The sequence below is a fragment of the Mandrillus leucophaeus genome, unplaced genomic scaffold, assembly GCF_000951045.1.
Source record: "Mandrillus leucophaeus isolate KB7577 unplaced genomic scaffold, Mleu.le_1.0 Scaffold198, whole genome shotgun sequence".
Taxonomy (NCBI): domain Eukaryota; kingdom Metazoa; phylum Chordata; class Mammalia; order Primates; family Cercopithecidae; genus Mandrillus; species Mandrillus leucophaeus.
In genome coordinates, this window is record NW_012102009.1 from 3,711,373 (window position 1) to 3,737,798 (window position 26,426).

At 42.4% G+C, this 26,426-nt stretch overlaps 1 protein-coding gene across 1 annotated transcript in view; it reads left to right on the top strand.

The window, feature by feature from the left end:
- Positions 1-628: 628 nt before the first annotated feature.
- Positions 629-26,426, top strand: part of LOC105538747 — a 515,143-nt gene continuing 489,345 nt past the window's right edge. The window contains exons 1-4 of the mRNA XM_011978685.1: positions 629-793; positions 1,600-1,683; positions 2,529-2,812; positions 8,964-9,068. Coding sequence (XP_011834075.1) covers positions 629-793; positions 1,600-1,683; positions 2,529-2,812; positions 8,964-9,068 — 638 coding nt within the window. The remainder of the gene's footprint in view (positions 794-1,599; positions 1,684-2,528; positions 2,813-8,963; positions 9,069-26,426) is intronic.

The following is a 26,426-nucleotide window of genomic DNA, read 5'->3' on the forward strand; positions in this document are numbered from 1 at the left end:
GCCTGCCTCTTTGCAAACACTGGCCCCACGCTCTTAGATGTACCTCCAGTGTTGCTGGAAGTTCATCTAAGCTGATGGGGACTCAATGGATTCATTTGGCCCCATGTTTGGCATTGTTTAAGGGAGGGTCTTCAGTTTGGCCTCATAGTGTAGTACTGAACTAAATAAACCCTGATGCCATACTGCCTGGATAAAATATCCCAACTCTGCCACTTATTCGCTATGGATCTTGGGGAGGTTGCTTAATCTTTTTGCATCTCAGTTTCTCTCATCTGTGACATGGAACTGATAACACTGCTCTCCTGAGAATTAGATAAATTAATGCACAGGAGCGCTTAGAAGCATGCCTGCCTCATTGTAAGCACCCAACAAATATTGGCTGTTATTTGGTACTTTCGTGTTCCAGCTCCATTCTCCAACCCCCTCCCCACATTCTAAGAACATTTCCAAGAATGGACAGTTAGGATGATTCTATTAGGTCTTGGTCTTCTATTAGTGGTTCTATTGATCCTTGAGATTGCGTCATTTTAAAAAAATGTCTGGTTTTATTTTGCCGACTTCTGAAATCTATGCAAAGTATGGATGTAGAATTTTTGCGTTTGAAACTCCTCCAGGGGCCCAGGGACTCATGGTAGGGAAAATAAAAGAAGTCTTCAGAGATGTCTGTGTCTCTCCAGAGAAAAACAGCAGTATTACTTCACCAGTTGGCTTAATGGAATCAGTCAGAATCAGCCCCATGCAGTTTTCCCTGCCTAATTTCCCCATCACCTGTTCAAATACAGCCATTACTTTGGTATTTATTAATTGTGTTGTGATCAGTTTTTAAGGTATGTCTTTTTCTTTTTCTTTTTTTTTTTTCTACTTAGCCAGAATCACATTTTAGGGCAACCAGATTTTAATGATATTGACAGGTACTGTAGCTTGACTTTCTAAGCTCTTTCCATACAAAGTTAATTTTTGGTTTTGGCAATTTCGTGAAATGCATAGCCAGTTTCTAACTCTTGTATGTTTCCCTGGGTGAACTGTCATTTAAATTTTTTGTCAGGTGAGCTACAGGTAAAGCTTGTGATTGCTGGGCTTGGTGGCTCACGCCTGTAATCCCAGCACTTTGGGAGGCTGAGGCGGGCGGATCATGAGGTCAGGAGATTGAGACCATTCTGGCTAACATGGTGAAACCCCGTCTCTACTAAAAATACAAAAAATTAGCCAGGCGTGGTGTCGGGCACCTGTAGTCCCAGCTACTCGGGAGGCTGAGGCAGGAGAATGGTGTGAACCCGGGAGGGGGAGCTTGCAGTGAGCTGAGATGGTGCCACTGCACTCCAGTCTGGGCGACAGAGTGAGACTCTGTTTCAAAACAAACAAACAAACAAAAAGCTTGTGATTATAGCAAAACATGTTTAATACTTTTGATGGAATTGAACACAAAGTTAACTTAATCTTTCACTAAACTGGCGAGTTAATTGAATGAAATGATTAGTTTCTTAGTTTCTTTGGTCAACTTTGCTTGAATAATTGGTTGATCTGTTATCATAGAGCCTAGAACAGTTTTACTTCTCTTAGTCCCATGCGAAGTATTCATTGATTGTGGTTCTTTCCCAGGCAGTACTTGTTTCAAAAACACTGCTACCTGAAGTATTTTCAGAGACCTTCACGTGGACTGTTTTTGCAACTCTTATTCCATGGGTGAGTAAGTGCAGCAACAGGTCTGTGTGGACTCCTGGCAAGCTGTTTCTCTGACTGGAATCACTTGCCAGATGATTTTAATGTTGAAGGGCAAAACTTAGCGTTGGTTTGTGGCCCTTTTTAAAAAATCACCAAGCAGAATAAATACCAATTCTATAGGGACTTGGGGGCAAGAGAACTCTCAGAAGCTGGCTTATTTCTCTGTTTGGGTCTGCTAGTGAGGCAGGGCTTAAGGTTAACTCAGTCCTTATAGGTACAGGACTGTCTCTTAGTTTTACAGTCTTCAACATTTTATTAATTTCCAGGCAGTCTTAATAACTACTATATAACCCTTACTGCAGGTAGGCACTACTTGAAGTACTTAAGATGTATTACTCAATTTAATGTTCTCAACAGCCCTGTGAGGTAGGCTCTGTTAATTATCGCACTTTACAGATGAGGAAACAAAGTGCCTCAGAGAAACGAGGTTTTTGCCTGAGGTCCCATAGCAAGTAAGTGGCGGTATCTAAGGTTTCAGAGCAAGTGTGGACAAAGCCAGGATTTAAACCTAGGCAGCCCGACTCTAGAGTCATAACTACTCTACGGTACTGAGGGACTGCCTTAAATCATGCTGAAACCAGAGGGGAAATGGATTTCTTTACAATGACAGGTATAATAACTATGATAATAAATATTGGTTATTTTCTCTGATCACTCTCTCCCAATGAATGAATCTACTGGAAAGTCCAAATCATTGATTAATTGTTGCTAGGTAAGAATACAACCTGAACAAAGACAGTAACAGATATTCATTGGATTGGAGGGGTAAGGAAACAGGGGACATCATTACTTTTTCTGGGCTCCAGGTCATATGGCCTCAGCCTGATTTTTCAGAGGCACATCAGAACTTGGAGCTGAGGAGTGAGGACCAAGTCTTGCCCCGTGAAGTCTCAGGTCAGCGCCAAGAGTCTGGGGCACCATTACCAGTCCCACGCAGGGTAACAAGCCACGAGGGAACCAAGGTGGGAAGCCAAGAGAATCAAGAAGCATGTGTGATGAGGGGGCTTCAAGCTGGCCCTGGGGAGGCATTCTGGAGGAATTTCCTGAGCCGGAGTCCAGAGTTTGCCATAGGTTTTTACGTGTGCCTCTGGTGTGGGATCCTTGGGATAGTTAAAGGGGCTGTGTAGGAGGAGACTTGTTTCTAGGACGCTGAGGAAGCTGGATGGGTTACCCTGTCTCCTTCCAGGGCTGTGTCTAGAATGTTGACAGTGGTCCCAAAATTAGACATCTTCTGTCCTGGGTGGATCATAGTCTCGATTATAACATTCCTTACTCTCAAATTCCTTAAAAAAACTTTTTATTTTGAAATAGCCATAGATTCACAGGGGGCTGCCAGAATGGTTCAGAGAGGTACTATACACCCTTAATTCAGTTTCTGCCAGTGGACACATCTTGCCTAGCTAGAGTACAATATCAAGCCAGGAAGTCGACATTGGTGCAATCCACAGATCTTTGGCAGATTTCACCAGTTTTACATGCACTTATTTGGGTGTGTGTGAATAGTTCTATGCAATTTTATCATGTGTGGATTTGTATATTCACCATCACAATCAGGATACAGAACTCTTCCATCATCACAAAGATCCTTGAATTCCTTTTAAAAAGGAAACATCCACTTCTGAAAGCACTATTACCTCATGCTGCTAAGATGTAATTGAGGTTACAGTCTCCTTTATATCTTTTGCATTTCATTAATATTTTTATGTGACTACATCCTGCTTATCTCACAGACATGACAACATTTGGGTCCTTTTGACTGGATTACGAGGTTATGTTGCTTTCATTTTTAGCTCACCCTTAGGCAAGCCATGTAGGGAGGTGGAGGATAGGTCTCTCTTGTTTACCACTCTATACCCTGCATCTAGAACAGGGATTAGCACACAGCAGATGCCCAATAAGCATTTCTGAAAGGATTTAACCCATTATATCTTGATTCTTAGTACTTAACATTCTCAGTGTGTGTGTGTGTCCCCCGACCCTGCACAGTTCGGTCCCAGCTACTGATGTTGATTTTGAGTCAGATTCAATCCTAGAACTTTCACTGCATTGTTTTTTTTTAAACGGATTATTGCCCATAATGGACTACTTTGTGCTTTTAACAAAATTGAAGCTAAAAATTGTTTAGCCTAGAAGAAATATCTTTGACAAATAACCATGGGTATAGCTCATGCCTTCCCCCCTCCCCATCTGCCTGCTAGCCTTTTTCTTCTTACGTATCTTCATTTTATCAGGTTAAAACACCTACCAATTCAATGACATTCACACACCACCCCCACCCTCCCAAAATTTAAGTTCTCATGAAAATCTCATTAGCGGAGAGAGGTGGAGCAAATTGAGCCTCATCTGTTTGAGTTTCATTGTACCTGTTGCACATCGAGCAGCTGGCCACATGGGTCAGAGCTTCTTCTCATGACTGCACCAGGGTTACTTTGTGTTTACTGAGAGGCCCCGTGACAGCGACTGCTAGTTGCAAAGGGAAACCTGCAGGGAAAAGGTGGAAGGAGTAAGGGAGTAGTGATTTGTGTATGTGCCAATAAGGCTCAGGCATCAGATGTTCAAATGGGCACTGATTAAACTGGCATTCAAACTAAATTTCCATTCTAGTATTTCCAGTTTGGACAGAGCCATTCCCTTTTTTATTTTGTATTCTGAGGTTTGACATTGGATTTGTTACCTTGAAATTCTCTAATGTGTTAATTCTCGTGGATTCTTCCTTTGACACAGCCTTGTTAATCTAATGCCTGGACTCTTGAGACAACCTTCTTTCAGAAACTACCCTCCCTGCCCACATCCTCATCCATACTGCACATTGTTTCCAATTTAACCATTAAAATACCTGGCTTTAATCAAAAGCCTAAGGTTTCCCCTTGGATCAAATCAAGTCCAAACTCTTGCAATCTCCAGCTCTCCTCTTGAAGCTGACTGCTTACCATTAGCCCAGCACTCGTCCCTTCAGGCTAGTCCAGGCTTCTTATGAAGGACCCTGAGTGTAGTCACTTATATTTCTGTCTTCATGCCTTTTAGCATGTGTCCTTGGGGCCTGTATGTGCCTTTGGCTGCCTCCTTCACACAACATGTGACTCCTACTAATATGTCCATCAAGGAGGCACTCAACAGGCAGTCGTTAAACATGTAGTAGTAGTTTCCTGTGGTTTTTGTCATGAATGACCATAAACTTGGTGGCTTGTAACAACAGGAATTTATTCTCTCACAATTCTGGAGGTCAGAAGTCTGAAATCAAGGTGTATTGTCCGTTTTCATGCTGCTGATAAAGATATCCCTGAGACTGGGTAATTTATAAAGAAAAAGGTTTAATGGACTCATAGTTCCACATGGCTGAGGAGGCCTCACAATCATGGCAGAAAGAGGAAGGTGAAAGGCATGTCTTACATGGTGGCAGACAAGAGGGAATGAGAGCCAAGTGAAAGGGGTTTTCCCTTATAAAACCATCAGATCTCTTGAACTTATTCACTGCTATGAAAACAGTATGGGGAAACTACCCTCATGATTCAATTATCTCCCACTGGGTCCCTCCCACAACACATAGGAATTATGGGAGCTACAATTCAGGATGAGATTTGGGTGGGGACACAGCCAAACGATATCACAAGGTGTCGGCGGGACGGAGTTCCCTCGGAAGGCTCTAGGGCAGAATCCTGCCTTGCTTCTTTCAGCTCTGGTGGCTGCAGCCATTCCTTGGCTTGTGGCTGTGTAGCTCCAATCTCTGCCTCTCTGTGTCCCCCCTAGGTGTCTCTTGGGACACTTGTCGTTGGATTTAGGACCCATACAGGTAATCCAGAATGATCTTATCTTGAGATTCTTCAATTAATTATGTCTGCAAAGGCCCTATTCCAAATAGGGTCACATTCACAAGTCCCAGGGGTGAGGACATGGACCTGACATTTTGGGGGTCACCATTCAAACCACTACAGTAATTAAACAGTCAAACCCAAAGAGGATCAATTCTGAGGTACCAACCAATGCTATTAAAATATAAGTGGCCAGGCGCGGTGGCTTACACCTGTAATCCCAGCACTGTGGGAGACTGAGGTGGGCAGATTGCTTGAGCCCAGGAGTTCGTGACCAGCTTGGGGAACACGGTGAAACTCTGTCTCTACTAAAATACAAAAAATTAGCCAGTTGTGGTGGCGTACGCCTGTAGTCCCAGCTACTCAGGAGGCTGAGGCAGGAGAATCGCTTGAACCCGGGAGGCGGAGGTTGCAGTGAGCCGAGATCGCGCCACTGCACTCCAGCCTGGGTGACAGAGTAAGACACTGTCTCAGAAAAAGAAAAAAAAAATGTGTATATATATATATATAGAGAGAGAGAGAGAGAGAGAGAGATATGCAACAATTTGGACTAAAACATAAAACGTGCCTATTGAATTTGTGGTTAAGATGAAGCTGGGTTAGATAGATACACACTTAAAAACAGAAAGAAAAAAATTTAAAAGTTATAAGAATGATCCCAAATTAGCAAGATGGACTTTTACTTTGTGCTTATCTCTATGACATGACATCTCACATGGTTTCGCTCTCCCATTTGGCAGGGAGTTTCTTGTCTGTGTGTTGTGTGCTTAGCGTATTTGTTGTGTAAATGAATAAAGGAAGGACTGTGAAGCCTCAACTTTGGTTAAAATAATTAACAGATAACAAATAATTAACAGACCAGGCAGAAATTCAGTCTTTTGGGAATTCACAAGGAGAATTATTCAGTAGCTTTCAAGCTCAAAACACTTAAAGAATGTGACATAGCTGCTAGAAAAGGTCGTACAATATTAGGGTGCATTATTTAGAGTCCAGCTCAAAGTGGGAATAAGCCTTTGTAATTTGCACAGGCTTTAAGACTGTATAGGCTCTATAGTCTTGTATAGTCTTCAGATCCACAAAAGATGAGGACATTCTATTGCTTATATGACCAGTTCTTCTTATGTTTTAAATCAGCTGATGGATTCTTTTAGAAAAAGAGGAAATTCTTGTTGCTTACTTATTATGGTCATCTATGAGCACCTAGGGAAAGGGAAATCAGTGATGAAAACTGAAGGAAGTGGAAGTAATCACTTGTCACTAGCTGACTCAATATTTTAATCAATGCTTAGGTAAAGACATATTGATCTTTTTTTTTTTTTTTTTTTGGAGACAGGGTCTCACTCTGTCACCCAGGCTGGAGTGCAGTGGCGCGATCTTGACTCACTGCAGCCTCCGCCTCCTGGGTTCAAGCGATTCTCCTGGCTCAGCCTTCCGAGTAGCTGGGACTACAGGCATGCACCACCATGCCCAGCTAAGTTTTGTATTTTTAGTAGAGATGGAGTTTCACCATGTTGCCTGGAGTGGTCTCAAACTCCTGACCTCAAGTGATCCACCCACCTTGGCCTCTCAAAGTGCTGGGATTACACGCGTGAGCCACCACCCCTGCCTGATCTATTTACTTTGGTGGTTCATAAAAGAGAAGGTACCCAACCATGGGCTCTATTACTAAATCAAGCAACCTCAGTGGTTGTGATGATCAGTTTTGTGTGTTGGCTAAGCTACAGTTCTTAGTTATTCATTCAAACTATGAAGGTATTTTGTAAATGTGACTGAAGTTCATAGCAGTTGACTTTAAGTAAGGGATATTATCCTGGATAATCCAAGCTGACTCAATCAATTGAAGGGATTAAAAGCAGGCTGAGGTATCCCTGAGAGTGGAAGAAATTCTGCCTGGGGACAGTACCTTCAACCTTTGCCTGAGAGCTGCACCTTGTCCTGACTGATGGCCTGCCCTTTGGATTTAAGACTTGCTTAGCCAGTCCCACAATCTGGTAAGCTAATTCCTTGGAATACATCTCTTACTAAGATCTCCTACTGGTTCTGTTTCTCTGGTAGAACCCCACCTGATACAGCAATTGCCTGGGATCTCTGTTAAAGGGCTGAACAGCTGGGGAGGAACTGTGAGGCAGTAGAGTGTTTATCAGCGTTCCTTAAACTTTAATGAGATATCAGTCACCTGGGGGTGAGGCAGGAGAACAGGGAATTGGGGTAACCAAGGGTTAAGGTATAAGGAAAGAACAGCAGGTGCAGCAAGTTCCAGGCAAGATTAGGCAGCATACAGGCCACATCCTTGTTCCTCTGATAACAAGACAGAAGTTTCCACTTCAGCCTCTGATTGGTCACAGGCCAATCCTTCATAGGGTGTAATCAATTGGAGGCCTCTAAAGTGCATCTAGGAGAGTTACTAAACTTTTGTAACTTAGTAAGAAGCCTAATTGTTGTTGTTGGCGGGGGGTGCTCTTGTGCCGCATCACTTGCTGGAGTCTGCTCCCACTCTGAGTTGTAGCTTTGCTTCAATAAATCTGTGCTTTCGTTACTTTTTTTGTTGTTGTTTGTCTTTTGTTGCTTCATTCTTTTATTGCTTTGTTTGTGCATTTTATTTCATTCTGTGTTCAACTTGCCAAGAACCTGGACAACTCAGTCAAGACCTTCCATCCGGTAATAGGGTCTGAGTAGACTCAGGTGATGTTGATGCTGCCCGTATGCTTTGATTGGCAAGACTATAGTAGTTCTTAAATCAGGCTGCACATCTGAATTATCTGGAGAGCTTTTAAAAAACACTGGTGCCTAGGCCACACCTCTAATGATTATGATTTCATTGGCCTGTTTCAAAGTGTAGTCAGAAGCACAGAAGAGCGTAGGTGAGTGGTTCTCAAAGTGTGGTCCCTAGATCAATAACATCAGCATCACCTGGGAGCTTGTTAGGAATGCAAATAATCAGATCTTATACCTATTGACTCAAACTCTGGGATTGAACCCCAGCCATCTGATTCCCTCCAGGTGATTTTGATGCCCACTGAAATTTGGGAACTGGTGTAGGAAGATTTTGAGTCTGTAGTCAGCCTCCTTTCTTAGGCAAGCAGCCTAAGCTCTCTGTGGCAGACGTTAGCATCTGTAAAATGGGGATAACAATAGAACTCATGTTATGGGGTGTCAGCTTGATCAGGGAGCTGACACCAACTATGGGGAAAAGCTGAGGTTCCAATGCCAGGAGAACATGGGTACGTCTTTAATCTGGAGGGGCTGAAGACAGAAACAGAAGCACGATTTATAGGAAGCAAGACAAGAGTGAGAGGGATTGGTTTGGGACCAACTAGGGAGATGGGGGTACCCTGAGAACTTGCCTTGGTGGGCCGTGGGGGCTTGACTCAGCACCTTTATCAGTGCAGCCTAGGTGAGGACAGGTGGGGCTATGTGGATGAAATTCTAAAGGACCAAAGTTTGGAGGGTAACGTCTTCCTCTGAGGTAGTGGAAGAACCTGCCGATGGAGGGACCACAGAAGGATCTATGGGAGAACAACGGGAACTGCAGGAGAGGTAAGAAGACCTTCAAATATCAGTGGGCAGGAGTTGGGCTCTTAGAGGATGGGGGGGCCAGGGTTCAGACCTCTGAGGCTGAGGGAAACAATCAGGATCTGATGGGGGAGAAGAGGTGGGGGGTAGGATGGGGAGCTGTGCTGGAGGCCTAGGTGTTGTGCTGAACCCCTGTTAACCTCAATAGAAAAGGCTCCAAGTTCAAGAGGTCAAAGAAGAGACCCAGAGCTAGCAAATACGACTTGGGGATTTTATTGGGACTGACTTACAGGGGAGAGAGTCCAGTGGTGGTGAGCTGGACAGGAGAACCACCTTACCTATAGAAACAATCCAGCGGTGGTGGGCTGGACAACATAACCACCGTACACATGGTCCAGTGGCAGTGGGCTGGGCAGGAAAACCACAAATGCTTGCAAATGGCATGCAGTTTATACCGCATTTTCATTTAACACCCTCTCCTTAATGATCTCCACCTGGCAGCTTTCATGTACCGCACTCCTCAACCCCAAACTCAGGGCCTCCATGCCCCATAGAGCCAGTGTTCCACGGGACAGCCTGAGGGCTCAGATGTTCCTTATAGACAAGGAATGAATCTCTGGGTTGGTAACTCGGATTCACTATCGGAATACACTCAGGTGCGTCTGCCATACGAGGTCATTCTCAGAGTATGCTTGCTGTTGCTCTCAGGTGTGCTTACCATGCACTAGGAAGTCAGCTAGTTTGGGGTTTGCTGTTGGGGGCCGACAGGAGGAAAATGCCTGGGCCCAGGTTTGAGGACTCCTATGAAGCAGAGAAACCCACCATCCCAAACTCTAGCCCTTCTTAGGCTTACCTCAGGCCAGAGCTATTCCTAGGTGCCAGACCAAGCCAGGACCAGAACCCTTGTCTGCTTATCTAAAGCTAGTGGTGGGAGGGTGGGGATGGAGGCAACCGCGTGAATCCTACACCCCCACTTCCTAGGCCTCCCACCCTACCCAGCATTTTTAAAGTTCCAAACATGTTTCTGCGTTCTCTATCCTGGTCCCCAAGCGACCTTGGCCTTAAACGCTTTGTAAGTCTTTAGTGCTCTGCTCAGAACTCTAAAGGTTGGTGTAACTAAGATAGAAATGCTGTGTCTACAGCCGTTGCCTTGAAATGGCAATGGGAAGGGCTGCCAGGAAGTGTAGTCTCTCTTGGAACGTGTGAGGTGCAAAGAGAAAAGCTGCTGTTCTGTCTCTGGGACCTTGACTCTCCAGGAGGAGGGGGAGAGTTAAACTTACTTTACGTTTTTTCACTTTTCTATATTACTGCCCTGGACTGTTTCCACTTTTCTTCTGCTTCTATCTTCCTGTCTTTCCTTTTGATGAAAGAGAAGGGGGAACTGGGCAATAATCTGATTTAATGAATCTGCCATGCTATTTGAGAAAAACTGAAAGCTTTATTTTAGACCAAATGAAATGAAAAATTGTATATAATGTAAAATTAGTAAAACAGACATGTTAGGGGAGCACATGCTGGGATTTGTTAGAAGGAAAGTACCCTGTCTCAGCTTTGAGGAACTACCACAGCCTACTGTGGGCTATGGGTCATGGACAAAGGCGGCACACAGGACGTCACATATGCCTGTGCAGAGAAATTATCGAGAGACTGGATGGGCAGGATTAGAGGCCCAGAGCTTGACAAGGTAAAAGGGATCTTCTAGTTCTCTGTAGATAGTTGAAGCTGACCACTTCTCAAGGAAAAATGTGTTTTAGGGTATTCAAGAAAGCGTAAGAAAATCAATATTTTTAGGCTAGTTTTAAAGGGGTATTTATTGGCTGGTGGGTTAGGCATCTAACAGTTAACTAGTAGGTTACATTTATGAATTAGTATCTAGGAAAGAAGACATGAGATTCTTTGTGTCTTAGTTTATTCAGGCTACTATGACAAACTACTATAGACTGCGTGGCTTAGAAACAACAGAAATTTCTCAGGAAACTGAGAAGGCCAAGATCAATGCAATGGCAGATTTGGTGTCTGGCGGGGGCCCATTTCCTCGTTCACAGGTGGATGGTCTTACTGTAACTCCACATGGCAGGAGGGACAAGGGATCTCACTTGGGACTCTTTTATAAAGGCAATAATCCCATTATAAGGGACCTAATCACCTTTCAATACCATCACCTTGGGGTTGAGGATTTCAATACACGAATTTTGGTGGGGGGAGGGGTGGCCATAAACACTTTTTATCCATTGAAATTTTCAGAAATTTCCCAGAAAAACTACAGACTGAGTTTTACATGTGGTTTTCAGAGTCAGTAGCCTGAAATCAAATAGGTTAGGTTCAAATTGCCTCTCTAGTGTGCTTGATCCTGGGGCAAATTAGTTCTCTGAACCTTGATTTTTCTCGTCTTTGAAATGGGGATTATTATGGGAATTAAATGTACTACTAACGTATGCATACATTAATAGTTTGTAGAGTTGTTTGTAGAGTACCGTTTAAAGATTAGTCGTTATGCTTCCAAAGTCCTATTTCCTAGAATAGAAGATGAAATTGGATGTCTCATGGGGTCTCAGGAGTCTCTTTTGTTTTTTGATCCACCTATAGGCATATACAACATGTATTCCAGCATCATTCCCAAGCTGCGGTGGTATTCTGGGATCTGAGCCTAGGTTTCTCTTTTTCTTTTAATGATAAATAAATGAATAATCACAGTGGTTGCACAAAGTTCGGGTGAAGCCAAGCTTTTCCTTTTCCTCAGCGCAGGCTCTCTGGGCTGAAGCCTGTGTGGAACTGGGGAAAGGCATGGCTGGGGCCTCTTTCTCTAACTTGTTCTACTTCTGCACCACTCACTCTGCTGCCCTGGATGGAGGTGGAGATGAAAGGGAAGGTGAAGGGGCTGGGAAGGTCCTGCTTGGCATGACAGTAGTAACCTGGCATTGAGGCGGCTGGATGGGTTGGATGATGCAGTGTTAGTGCTTACTCTTGGTGGGCAGAGGGAGTTTGCAGTGAGTTTTCAGGGATTCTGGTCTTAGCAGTTTTCTACCTGCAATTCCCTTAATGTGGGCAGTTACTCCTGCAGTTGGACATCTGTGACTCTCCCCTCAGCCCCTGGCTCCTGGCAATCTGTCTCTCCGTTGGGGTCACCTTATCCCTCCAGGGGATCCATTTATGATAACCAGAGTCTGGTTCTCTTCCATGGGGTTTCCAGTTGCCCAGTGAGAACTCTCTGAACGTCTGTTTCCCACTCAACGCCGGAAAGGCTGGCTGTTCCCTTCATTCTGCCGCTTTACTACCAAGCAGCCATTCCAGCCAGCTTCTCATCTTCAACACTGGAGGGACAAGTCAGGTGTTAGTCCACAATCTCCAGGGAACAAACAGCAAACTCTGCAAGTTGTCCTCTTGAAGAGCCCTCTTGGCATAAGGAGGGGGAAGTACCACCTTCTCCTTGTCCATGGGGACTCCTGGACACCCATAACTCTCTTCAGAGAAAATCCCAACTACCTCCTAACTTCTGTCTTCCTGATGAATTCTAGTATTTCTTTAATATTGTCAGGAGGTGTGTGATGGGCTCCCATTGGAAGAACAATGTTTTTGGTCACTCCCTTCCAAATCCTGAAGAGAAGGCCTTGACATCTGTTGTCTCGGCTTTGGGGCATGGCCAGAATGTTAAGATGGGAAGAGTCCCATTTGAACATCCTGCCTCACCAAGATAAGGTTAAGTGTTCTCATGGCCAGGACTGCAGGTACTTCCTTCAGGATCCTTCTGCTTCCCCTGGATACCTGGAGGCCTTTGGGCCTCCCTTGTCCGTGCCCCAAACTCCTTAATAAAAGTCTTAACTCTTTTAGTCCCATCTAACCACAAAGTTGTTTTACACTAGTTGTCAGACAAAACTAATCTGCTTCTAGGAAATCTCATTAAAACAAGTGCATAACCAAGGCAGTTAACTCTTCCATGATTATCTGCGTGTTGAAAGAGATGGAAAATTCATGAGAGGAAAAAAAATCCAACAGAAGTTCAACATAGTTTCTGACAGATGAAACTCACACTGTGTACAGTTGTGGCCACCCTGTCTAGGGCCAGGGGTGAGGCAGGGGAGTGCCTCGGAGATTCAAGGTTCTCTGCGTCCCTCCCTAGAGGGACCTATTCTACTTTCTCTGGAGGTGGAAGTGCCTCTCCCTTCTGTTGACACCAGGTTGTCACCAACGTGACTCAGACATTCTCTGTGAGCTTGTAACCAGGATGGCATATGGACCAAAATGATACCCAATTTGAAAGGTATGTGGAAATAAACCAAAACCTTCCCATGTAAATTATTCCCACAGCACCGTGTAGAAAGCCAGGGCCCTTCCCCTCATTCCCTCCTAGCCGCTTCTTAAAATGACCAGTAGGGGGCACTGCAGGGTGAGTTTCCCAGCCCTCCTGCACGTCCCATTCATGAAAAGTTATTGGAACATGAAGTATGGAATATAATACACCTATTTTAGCTACAGTAATACTTGCTGAGGAATTGATTACTCATAAATGTAAGCTCTCAGTTGTTCTTGAGATGTGATCAGCTAAAGAAGGAAGTTTTAGCTTGAAGGATAGGGGATCCGTTCTAACTAGGTGTTTGTGAAGTACTGGACCCTCATGTCACTGGAAAAATGTCTCAGACATGACCGTTGTGTGACTATGATGTATTTGGACAGGGCACCGAAAGAAGGATCTGGCAGCCTTAGATTGGGGATGCGGGAGAGCCAGAGACATGAAAGCTGAGTGTTTTTAAATGTCAGGAAGAAGCTATCTTTTATGCTGACTTTATTGGATACTTGGAAGCTTTATTGCATGTCGGGCAGTTGAACTTAAAGCCAGCAGCAAGTTTATTATAAAATCAAATGAAGAAGGGACAAACAGTTCTTTTTGTCAAGGAAGGGAAATTGAGGTACCCAAGGAAAATAGAAAACAAATCTTAGATTTTTAAGAGTCACAGATACAGAAACAGAAACCCAAGGCAGGTTTTGAAATTGGGGCGTTTTAATTTAAAGCAAAGTTATTTTTCAATCAGGGAATACATTCATCTGATTCAAATCAGAAGACACAAAGAAGTTTATAAGTCTCCCGTCCCTTTCTACCAGGCACTAATTTCCCCTCCCCACAGCTTTCTGGAGATATTTTATGCCTTCTACAAATTACGCATCATCTTAGCTTTATGTTTGTAATACGACTATATCTTGGAGATAATTCTATTTTAGTACTACAGTGTTTTCTTATTCTTTTTTATTGCTGTAAAATATTCCATTGTCCATAGATACACATCTGGGCTATTTTTAGCTGTTCCCTGCTACAGAGGAGGATTTGTTGGACAACCTTATACAGGAAGCTGGAGCTCTGGGGAGTATACTAAGATTTCCCACAGCAGTCAGCTCAGTATTAGGCTGCTTCCTGGGGGTTGCCATGGAGAGGGTGCATTCAGAGGGACCCCAGAGGTCTTTACTCACCAACCTAAGATTGTAAAAGTCTATGAATCTTTGACCTCAGCTCCAATACAAAGCCGGTTATAATATTTATAAACATTTGCTTGTACCACAGTCTTGCTGTGTAGATGCTCAAGAACTTCCTGACTTTTCATCCTGTTTCTTTGTCTTCTCTGGGCCTCAGTTTCTTCATGTGTAAAATTGGAAAGCTGGAGTATAAGTTGTTTTCAGACATCTTCTTAAACCGATGTTGTTATTTTTTTAAAGTAGATGAAATTTAGGAGGAACTCTAATAAAAGCCCCAGATAAAAAATGAGGTATGATATAGAATGGTGTCTTAGTTTCTTCTTTATTTCTTTGCAGATAGTATTCTGTAAAATCTCTGATTTAACTCTGAGAAGCTGTAAGGATCTGTGGAAGATTATGTGAAAAGAAACACACCAGCTGGAAGGTTTTCTGTTCATGTCTGTGATAAGATTATAATAATGACTGGTTACCATGATTCACAGGGATCTAGGGTTCTTTTGTGATCTACCGTCTACCAGCTTCTACATAAATTATGAAAATTAGATTGACTCTGCCAAGAAGGGAAAAGACCAGAGGATTAGAAGCATGAACAGTAGGTCTGGGTGAGGGGATGGGAGGAAAGGAAGGCCCCCCTCCCCTGAAAAAATGGTAAGAACTTGGGAAATGAAGGAGGGAAGACATTCACCTGACTTTCAGATTCATGGCTTGATCAGCAAATATCGTTGGTGAGTGGATTTTTTTTTTTTTTTTTGAGAGAGGAAGAAGTACATTTTAGAGAAAATACAACTTTTTCAAAAAATGTTTCTTTGTAACATGTTTTCCTGTTGTATAATCTGTTTTTAAACTTTTAAGTTCAGGGGCACAAGTGCGGGATGTGCAGGTTTGTTACGTAGGTAAACGTGTGTCATGGAGTTTGTTGTATATTTCATCACCCAGGTTTTAAGCCTAATTTTCCTGATCCTCTCCCTCCTCCCATGCTCTGCCATCCAGTAGACCCCGGTGTGTTGTTCCCTTCTATGCATCCATGTGTTCTCATCATTTAGCTCCCACTTATGTAAGTGAGAGAATGCGGTATGTGGTTTTCTGTTCCTGTATGAGCTGATTCTTGAATGTGAAAGGGTGTCCAAGGCAGAAAAGAGACCATTCGTAGGAAGAAGACAGACTAAAAGGTACTTAAAATTTGGTTGATTTAAAAAATATGAACGTATTTAGATATTGATTTTTTTCAGTAATAACTTCTTCTCTGGACTTCAGACAGGTTAAAAAGATTATAAACATGGTGTGGTTAAATAGCCTGCTGGAAGCATATTTCAATCTCCATTTTCCAGAGGAGGAACGTGTGCGCGCACGCACGCTGTGTGTTTGTTATGTTGTAGGTAGACTGAACCATCAACATTAGCCTGTGCTTTTGGTACCATTCACCTCTTAGGAACATTTTCTGTGAGTCTGCTGTGTCTGGAGGAGATTTGGCTGTGACAGGAAGAGGAGTTTAGTAGAGATTTTGACTCCATAGTGAAGACTGGGCACGGTGCTCACGCCTGTAATCCCAGCACTTTGGGAGACTGAGGTGGGCGGATCACAAGGTCAAGAGATCGAGACCATCCTGGCCAACATTGTGAAACCCCGTCTCTACTAAAATTACAAAAATTAGCAGGGCATAGTGGCACACGCCTCTAGTCCCAGCTACTCAGGAGGCTGAGGCAGGAGAATCGCTTGAACTCAGGAGATGGAGGTTGCAGTGAGCCGAGATCATGCCACTGCAGCCTGGTGACAGAGGGAGATTCCATCTCAAAAAAAACAAAAACAAAAACAAAAACACACAACAAAAAACTCCCCATAGTGAATGCTTGTAGCCCTGGCCCATCAAAAGATAACAGAGGAATCAGAAAAGCTATTCTGATTTATGAGTCACATCTAAAAGCCCCTGAGTGGCCTCATTTCCCACCCCAGATCATAGCAAATTATTCCCTATATCGAAGTTAAGAAAGATTTCCAGCATTGATAAGCTAACTAACCTTTTCTCAAACTTATGAAATGTCAAAAAATATACTATATAATAATTGGTATATGGGCTCATGAGTCTTAATATTATACTAGCATTACCACCCCTTCCCCCATTCTTATGAGGTTTACTGTCTCAGAATTTCTATCTGAATTTTAATGTAAATCAGAAGAGAAAATGGGAAGGTACAGTGTTTGTGTGTAGCAGACAAAAGGAGTTATGCCCTAAACTTCAAGTTTTCCTGACTTTATAAAGACAGCAGTAGCAAAGCCTGATGGCCCGAATCTTTTGTCTTACTCAACATTTAACGCTGTGTTGGATTATAAGAAATGATGAGATTCTCTTTTTTTCTGCAAATATCTGGAAAGTTTTGTATATCTTCAAAAAAGAATTCAAATTCTGCTTTCTGTGCTGCCATCTGTGAGAAGCCATCCTGCCCAAGAAATGCTTCACCATGGTATGGAGAATCTCTGAAGACTCGATTGAAATGAGTTTGCACAGGAAAATAACATGTAACAGAATACAGAAGATGAACCTGCCCCAAAAGGTCCTAGATTGGCCAATCAGCCTCTGAACTGAAGAGTCGAGAACTGACAAGGCCAAGGGCAAGGGCCTGATTTCCTCAGAGGCTGTTGGCCGGTTTGCCAACCCCAGAAAGAGCTTGCTTCTGCTGATCGGGGGGTAGGCTCCCCATGAATCTCTTCACTCCCATTGTTACTACCGTGTAGTCAATAATATCTCTGTGTGACAAGAAGAAAATACTCTTGTTGAAGAGACATAGTCAGATGACTTATAAAATTAACTATCTCTCATTTGAGAAGTTTCTTACAATCTGGACCATTTTGAATAACTCCTCAATTATTTTTGACCAGATCCCTCTCTCATTATGCATCCTGACCATTGGCAAGTGTAGGATTGGTATCCAGCAGTGGCTGATATAGGACAAATTGTGTACCCCATTAAATCCCTGTGAACAGAGAGGAGAGTCACTGCCTTTTTTAGGATAGTGAAAAATTTCAAGTTAATTTTTAAAGGTGTTCCTTGAGATTTTAAACACTTTAAGAGTAGGGACCAGACCCTTTTCTTTTTATCTCGTCCTTGCCTCTCATTTTCTCCGGTGTGGTCTTTTAGGCAGAATGAACACTATTAATGTATTTGACAAAATGATCTATCTGTCACTATTTGAAACAAGTTTCCCTAAAGATCTGAAAGGAGGCTGTGGTGATGGAAGGTAGTGTTAAGAAGGGGATGTGGACTTTGGAAGCAAATAGAGAACTTTGAGAGTGCCTGTAGGAGATGCAAAAGCATCCTGGAAATGCTAGAAAAGATCCTGGACCAATTTCTTCATTCCTCAACTATATGATTGTAGGCAACTTGCTTACACTCTCAGTACCTTAGTTTCCTCATCTGTAAAGCTGGAATAATACATCTACAACACAGGGTTTTTTCTGGGATTAAATGATCTAACATATTAGAACTTGGAACAATAACTGGCAATAGTAATTGCTCAACAAATGTTAACTATTCTTACTACTATTATTAAAGGTCTTGGGAGAAAGGACAGATTAGCTTCTCCCCAACCCAAAAGGTAAAATATTTAATGAATATACTTTATAATGTTAACTTGAGAGAGAGATGTTTATGAACCTTGCAGTACAATAATTGATAGATATGGAGTCTATCATGCTTTCCCTCGACTTCAGCCTCTTCGGTCTTTCTCACTCCTTGGGTTGTGGGTCTTGGGTGAACTTTAGAAGATTTGCGAGGCAGTGTAGCTCAGTGTGGAAGGAGCCCTGAAGCTGGAGCAGACACCTGCTTCCAGTTCCGACTCTGCTGTTTATGGCCTTGTGAGCTGTGGGAGTCACTCAGATTCTTACGTGTCAAATGACATCTGGTGAAGTGGATGGTGAGAAACATTCTATAGGGGTTTAAGTGTAGAATTTTAATGAAATGAGACTGGTAATGTAACAAGTGTGACATTTTATGCGTGCAAAATAACCTTGTCTCATTAAAAAGTATCTTGAGAGGCAAATGCCATGCATAACATTCAAAATAATTTGGTACTCCTTTTAGAATTGTTTTCAGATTCATGGATGAAATCCGGTCTCATAACTTCTTCACACATTTTCACTTTTTAATTTTTAAAAACTTTTAAATTTTATGTCTGAAATTTTTCAAAATGGCTGCAAAAATAGTTTGAAGTTCCACATACCCTTCATCCAAATTCCCAAACTATTGATTTATTGTATAACCACAATATACTAAAAAACAGGAAGTTAATATTACTATAATACTACTTAATCTACACACTTTATCCAGATTTCACAAACATCTTACTAATGACCTTTTTTTGGTCAGCATATAATTTAGGACTACACATTGCATTTAGCTATATTTTCTTAGTTTTCTTTAATATGGAACAGTTCTGTGGTCTCTTTTACCCTTTTTGAAATTATTTGGTAGATTTCCTTCTAATTTGGGTTTATCTGATGTTTCCTCATACTTAAAGTTGTGCATCTTTGGCAAGCAGGCCATGGACAAGATGCTTCGGCTTTCTCAGCATGTTATGTCAGGAGGTGCATAATCTCAATTTGTTTTATTATTCAAATGAAACTTTGCTCACTCAGTTAAGGTAAGGTCTGCCAGACTTCTCCACTATAAAGTTACTACGTTCTCTTTAAATGAATATCGTGTGGTGGATACTTTGAGACTATATAAATCTCCTTTTTCCCATTTATTCTCTCATTTTAGCATCTATAGTTCTTGCCTGGAACAATGATTACTTAGGTGTTTGCCAAATGGTCACGTTTATGTAAGACTCCAAGCCAGTATGCCTGTGGATGGTTCACTCTTACCACACTGGACTCAAGGCGACTGTGTGGTGTTGAAACTGTGGGTCATCCCCACATTCAAATCCAGTGTCTGCAAGTGCTATTCTTCTTTCTCTCTCTCCCTCCTCTGACACGTTTTTCGCTGCCTGCATGGAGGCTTATCAGGTGGAAGAAAGCACATGTTCCTTGGAAGTAGCTTTGGTAGAATCCTAGACCCACCACATACGCGTTGGGTGACCCCACTCAAGTACATTAATCTCTCTGAGTTTCAAGTGCACGATAAATAGAGAGTCTAGCTTCCTGGGTTCTTTTAAAGAGTAAATAAGATGCCATGCTTCTGCATCAAGCATGATGTGAATCTCTTTAATGTTAGCTCTATTTTCTTTTTCCAATGAAATCACTCAAATGGCCAGAGTAAATACAAAGGCTGAATTTTGACTCCATTGGTCTGGATGGAAGCCAGCTTAAAATCTCTGCAGGTGATTCTAATGTGTACCCAAGATTCGGAACCTCTGACTTTGATGTGCACTTACTGATCTAAAACTGTAAGATAAAATGAAATTGAATATATCTTTACTGATATCATTTTATCAATAAAAATGAAATATTGTATAAAGGGATAAATTTTGTGAGGAAATTTTAGGTATTTTAGGTATTTGCTAATTCATTTATTAGTAGTTTCTTGACCCCTACGTTCAGGCATTGTGCTAAGCGGTGGGCATATGACAATGAGATAGACACGGTCAAGCAGCTACAACACAGTTCAGGGCAATGTAAGCTCTGGTGGGGGCAGGTACAGAGATCTAATTTGCCATGTAAAGGAGTTTGAATTTTGTCCCATCAGTGTTTGACATATGAAGGATATTGAGCTGGTGGGGAGGGGGTCATGACTAAGTGTTAGAAAGACTACCCTGATGTGTTTGGAATGGGGAGGCAGGGTATCAGGAGAGATGGATGCTGAGGCTTTATTCTGAGATGTTACAGTGGGGATGAAAAGGAGGGGTAGGACTTGTGAGACATGTTGGAGGTGGAATGATAGGACTTAATGACCAGTGATGTAAGGGAGGTCTGATGACTTCCAGGTGCCTCAGTAGATTGTGGCATCATTCATGGAACCAGGGCAAGGGCAAGGTTGTGAATGGGGATAATCTGAGTTCAGTTTTGAACCTATGCAGTCAAGGCCTTTGGGAACATGTTATCTAGTAGGTGGTTGATAAACGAATCCAGAATTTGGGGAAGGTATCTCCATTAAAGAGAAAGATAAGGCTCTGTGCAATTGGTATTTGAAGCTGCACGTATGAATGAAATTGTCAGAATATATGGAAGAATAAGAGAAAAGCCAAGGAAAACCTCAGGATCATTGGCATTGAGGGTACATTGAGGAATAGGAACCAGAAGAGGGGAGTCCAGGGAGCAAGAAGAGAACTGGGAGAAGAGAGCTGCAGGGACATGGAGGAGGAGGAAATGTGAAGCAAGGTAGACCAGTCAGCAGTGCAGAGGCAATAGAGGAGTCAAGTAGGGTAAGGCCTGAGCTGAACTGCAATCATTGGACTTGGCCCTAGGTGGGCAGAGAAGAAGTTGAAAATGTCTCCCCTTTCAAGAAACCTTCCCTGACTAATTCCACACCACTCTGTTTACTCAACTCATTAGGAGGGTTTGAATGACATCCTCTCTGAGCTGCAAGTCCCCATATAGGTTATTTAATACACGCCTTACTGAACAGTTGAGGAAATTGAGCCCCAGAAAAGTCATTACTTGTCTGAGGTCAAGTGGCAGATTCAAGACCTTAAACCAGGTATTTTCCACCTTTATTGGTACTGGTACAATTAGTTTATACCAATTTCCTACTTCTTCATAGGTCGCTTATTTACCCTCTGGTTATTTTGTGTTTATGTAATTTGTAGTTTTTGCTGTTTTCCAAAGTCATAGAGGATAGGAATTCGACTGTTACTATTTTATTACCTTCTTTCTTCCTCTGTGTTGACCTTTTTGACTTCATGGGCTATTTTAAAGAAATAATAAGCCAGCACGGATAAAACTCCTCGCAAAAAGCATGACACACAACAGCTGTTCAACAAACACAATTGGACAATCAGAAGATATTTAGATGTGATGGAACTGATGCATAAATGACCGGATAGAGTAGTCAGTGACATTTCTTTTTATCAACATTTTGATCAAGGACTGCCAAGTACTACGTAGGCAGTCCTGACATCAGGAAGTTAGTTACATGGACAGATGCTGTGTAGGTCTGGATCTCAGAGGGAAAGTCCAGACCTGTCGTTCTGCCTGTGGGCAGGTGCCCCTCTGGGATTCACTGTTCCTGAATCTATAGCCACAGAAATCTACCCTAGGTACACACAGAATGCATACCAGGAGAATGATGGAATTTGTAATGATCATTAGTGTAATGGACATTTGAAATGTTTATACTACCTAGGATCCATTCGTCCTTCCTACAAACATCTTGATTTCCTTTTGAGGCAGGGCTTTGCTCACTGTGATGTCTTGGGACATTCCCTGTGTCAGTTAGCTGTAATGGAACTGAAAAGGACAAAATTGTTTCTCTCTCTATCCTGGCATAGCCTGGGGTAGGGGGTGGGTGTGGCATATCACCAAAGCTTACAAATCAGCACATCTTCCTGGGACTTTGACTTTTGAGTGAGTGATGGAAAAATGAGAGAAACAGTTGGAATTTCTGTAGTTCAGTGGTGGTGCCCTGACCAGTGCTTAGTTCTTGATTCCTGGTTCTCTGGAGCTGGCTTGGATTCTGCCTGCTTTCAGGCTGGCTCTGCAGCTTCTGGTCAGTTTCTCAAGCCCGTCATTTCACTTGGCTGGTGTTAGCCATCTGGATTAGTCTGCTCAGACTGCCACAGACTGCAATGCTGAAACAACAGAAATTAATTTCCCCATAGTTCTGGAGGCTGAAAGTCCAAGATCAACGTTCCAGCAGGGGCTGTAGGCTGTAAGTTTGTGTTATGGTTTATTGTGAGGGCTCTCTTCCCAGCTTTGCAGATGGCCACTTTGGCCTCTCATGGCCAAAGGAAACCTCTGTACATGAATGTGGGAAGAGAGGAGAAAGGAAAGAGCATGCACGAGGGGGCAAGCTCTCCGGTGTCTCTTCTTATAAGGACACTAATCCTGTTGGATCAGGGTCCCATCCTTATGAATTCATTTAACCTTAATTACTTCCTTACTCAGAATACAGTCCACACTGTGGGGTTAGGGCTTCAACATATATGAACTTATTCTGGGGGAGGACGCAAACTTACAGTCTGTAACACTGGCCGAGGTCAGTTTTCCTTGCTTGCAAATCAGGAACCTAAACCAAATTTGCTAGTCTTATTGTTTTCTTCTGAGCTCCAAAATAAAAATCCTTTGTTCTTTCATCTTGTTCTGCAAAACTAGCTCTACATTGTTGGTCAAAATAGTAGTCTGTTTAACAAAAAGCAAGGGAACTTTGACCGACACCAGTCCCCCTTTCACCTCCTTTCCTCCTTGCATCTTTGCTGGCTCTCATGGCATTTCTTGAGCAAGCCTGTCAGGCAGGCAGGTGACTGGAGACTCTCTGATGTCATTCTCCACACTGATGTCAGATGCCAACCTTGGGGCTGGCTGGGTGGAAAAATGACCAGCTTGGCTCTGACCGTTCTGGCTCCATGTTGCAAGAAGTTGGCAATTTTCTTCTTGCTTTTTTCTTTTTATTGCTTGTTCCACAGTCTGAGGCGCATACACAGCTGGTTGGCAGTTCTGCTTCTAAAGCTGTGGCACTCCCCATCTTAGGTTTTGAATCTGCCTGCTGTTCCAAACATAGGGACAATGACAAATTATATTAAGCCAGGGGATCCTTCTTCAAGGATCCCCAAGTTAGAAGTCTGTGTGAAGCCTGGCAGAGGGAAATCTACATTAAATTGTCCCCACTATAAGGATGTTCTCAAACAATCCACCCCATGCCACATTTATACCTGAAGAGTCACCAACCAGGCTGGAGAAAGGTGCATATAAATGTGGCTCTGAAAAACTTTTGCTTCATGCTCATTTCATTTTTTGTTCTGCCCCAGTATTCCCCTCTGCACCTGGGAATCACTCAGCATGAAGTAAACCACAGCACTTTCCAGAACTGTTTTTGTGTTTTTTCAACTGCAGATGTCCGGGAAACAGTAAACTCTTGTTTTGAAGCTTTTTAAAAATTGAGCTTTTGATTCCAAGCAACTGAAAATGGTTCCTGTTTATGTTTCTTATTGGTGATAGTTTAACTAGCTGGATTTTGTTTTCTCTGGATTATGTTTTTTTCTCTCTTTTTTTTTTTTTTTTTTTTAATGGTTTTCCTTTAGGAGTTTACCAGTCCCTGGAGCTCACTGGTAGCAGAGGAAGAAAGTGTCCGGAGAAATTGAATTTCTTTTATGTCCACAGAAAAAGTGGCCAGCTGCCATTATGGGACAAACCTAGGGCTTTCTTCCCAGGGGCTCATGGATTAGTAAAATCTGAGCAATGGTAGTACCTTTTTTTTTGGTAAGGCTAGAATATATACTTTGGAAAGTGTCTATAAAATTAAGTCAATATAACCACTTATTTCTGGCATTTGTTATGGGATAATTATCCTAATAGTTCTTTAGTCTTGTAATTTAGTAAAATGGATATTTTCCTTACTCTTGAGTTGCTTGGGCAAGCATGACTAATAGTTACCGAAGTGTAGATCGTTTATTAACATGTCTAAATCCTTCTTTTTAAGTCAGCCTAACAGGTGGTTGCTACCATCATGCAGCATTTTCATCAGTTCTTCCCATACCTAACAATTAAAGTTGCCCACATGTGATTGAGAATTCATTGTGTGTACATTTCTGGGTTCCGGGATGGGGCCTGAATGAAGGATGTAATAAAGGAAGTATTTACAGATAAAGCATGCATGTTTGTAGTTAGTTTAGACTACAGATAATGCAGATTATGTGGAAATCAAAGTGGAGACAGGATTGGTTTTGTCAGGGCATGTTTCTTAGAGGGGAGTTTATGGAGTTGTTGGTGGGAAGTGGTAATTCCAGGCTGGAAGATGACTGAGAAGAGATGTGAATGGAAAAGCCAGGTAGGTAAGAAAACTAACTATTGTTGAGCAGTCATATGTGCCTGACACTGTGCTAGTGCTTTACCAGTATCTTTAAAAATTAAATCTTCTTTATTAATTTACAGTGTGGTAGGAATTTTTTGCTTTATTTGAGAGGAGGAACCTAAGACTAGGGTTGTGCAAAGAATATTAGAGGTGATAGTTGAATTTAGGGTTACTTGACTCCAAATAATGAAAATGAGTAAGACTAACGTAGGAGATAGTTCCCTGGCTGCAAGGGAGGGGTCTCCATGGGGTGAAGCAAGAGAAGAATTTGATTTCTTGGGACTGGGACAGTGAAGGCACATTTATATCTCATAGGAAAGACAACCTGAGGCTCCTGTAGCATCTTGAGCAGGCTACTGACATGATAGGGAAGCACATTGTATCTGTAATATTTATCAGTAGTTTTTTCTTTATTGTCATGTCATAGTCTATGGATGATGAACATTTTGGTTGTGTCCAGTATTGGCCTTCTACAATAAAGCTGCTAGTGACATTCCTATACAAGTCTTTTAGTGTTTGAAACCACTCATTTTTGTTTGAGATATTCCCAAGAGAAGAAAGACTGTGTCACAGGCATACACGTGTTTGGCTTTAGTAGGCATTGCCAGGCAAACATTTTCCCAAGCTGGTTGTACCTATTTACATTTTTATCAGCAGGGTAGAAGACTTCCAGTCTAACTTTCATGTCTTGTCTTCCTGGCATGACTTTGGGTAGGAAATTATGCAACAAGGGACATATTGTTTGTTATCAGCCATATGGCCTGCACAGAGACTGTGGGTCACAGGGGTGTAAAAAACACCAAACGACTTAATAATCAGAAACTCACCAAGAATCAGATTCTCCACATTACAAAAAGGCTAAAGGAAACTACAGGAAAGTCAAGATCATCCAGATTCGGACAAAGGCAACAATATGACTCAAACCTTCCGTGCACCGTTTGTGAAAATCTTACCCTGTTCCTTACCATTTGACATCAGGATATTGCTCAAAGGTGAACCAAATGACTGTAGACCACTGAGCCAAAAACTCTGTTTAAATGATAAGTCTTGGGCAAACAGATCTTTTTATTTGAGAACAGTAAAATGGTTTTTGTCTTCTTAGATGATCTAAAAAATTTTCTAAGCAACAACTGTAGCTCTTTGTTCTCAACTTTCTTGTAGGTTCAGGCAAAGGCCTGATAACTTTTTCTAGTTAGTTGTTGAACATAGATGTGATGGTTCTCCTTTCATGAAAGACAGCAACTGTGATAGTTAAGGTGTCAACTTGACTGGGTAAAAGGATGCCCAGATAGCTGATAAAACATTATTTCTGGGTATGCCTGTGAGGGTGTTTCTAGAAGAGATTAGCATTTGAATCTGCGGACTGAGTAAAGAAGATCCATTCTCCCCAGTGTGGGCAGGTATCATCCAATTCATTGAGTGCTTGAATAGAACAGAAAGGTGGAGAATGGGCAAATTTACTCTTTTCTAGAACCAGGACGTCTATCTTCTCCTGCCCTTGAACATTGGAGCTCCTGGTTCTCAGGCCTTTGGACTCCAGGGCTTACCCCTGTAGCCAACACCAGTTCCCCACTCCCTCTGCTGCTGGTTCTCAGGCCTTTGGACTTGACCTGTGAATTATATCATTAGCTTCCCTGGTTCTTAGGCTTTGAACTCAGATGAATTACACCACTGATTTCCTGGCTCTCCAGCTTGCAGATGACATATGGGACTTCACCTCCATAATTGTGTGAGCCAATTCTGATAATAAATCTCCACTTTTATATATCTATCTCCTATTGCTTCCATTTCTCTGGAAGAATTCTGGCTAATACAAAGATGTAGTAAAAAGCACATGAGCATTTTGGGAGGCTGAGACTGGTGGATCATGAGGTCAGGAGTTCAAGACCAGCCTGGCCAAGATGGTGAAACCCCGTCTCTACTGAAAATACAAAAATTAGCCAGGCATGGTGGTGGATGCCTGTAATCCCAGCTACTCGGGA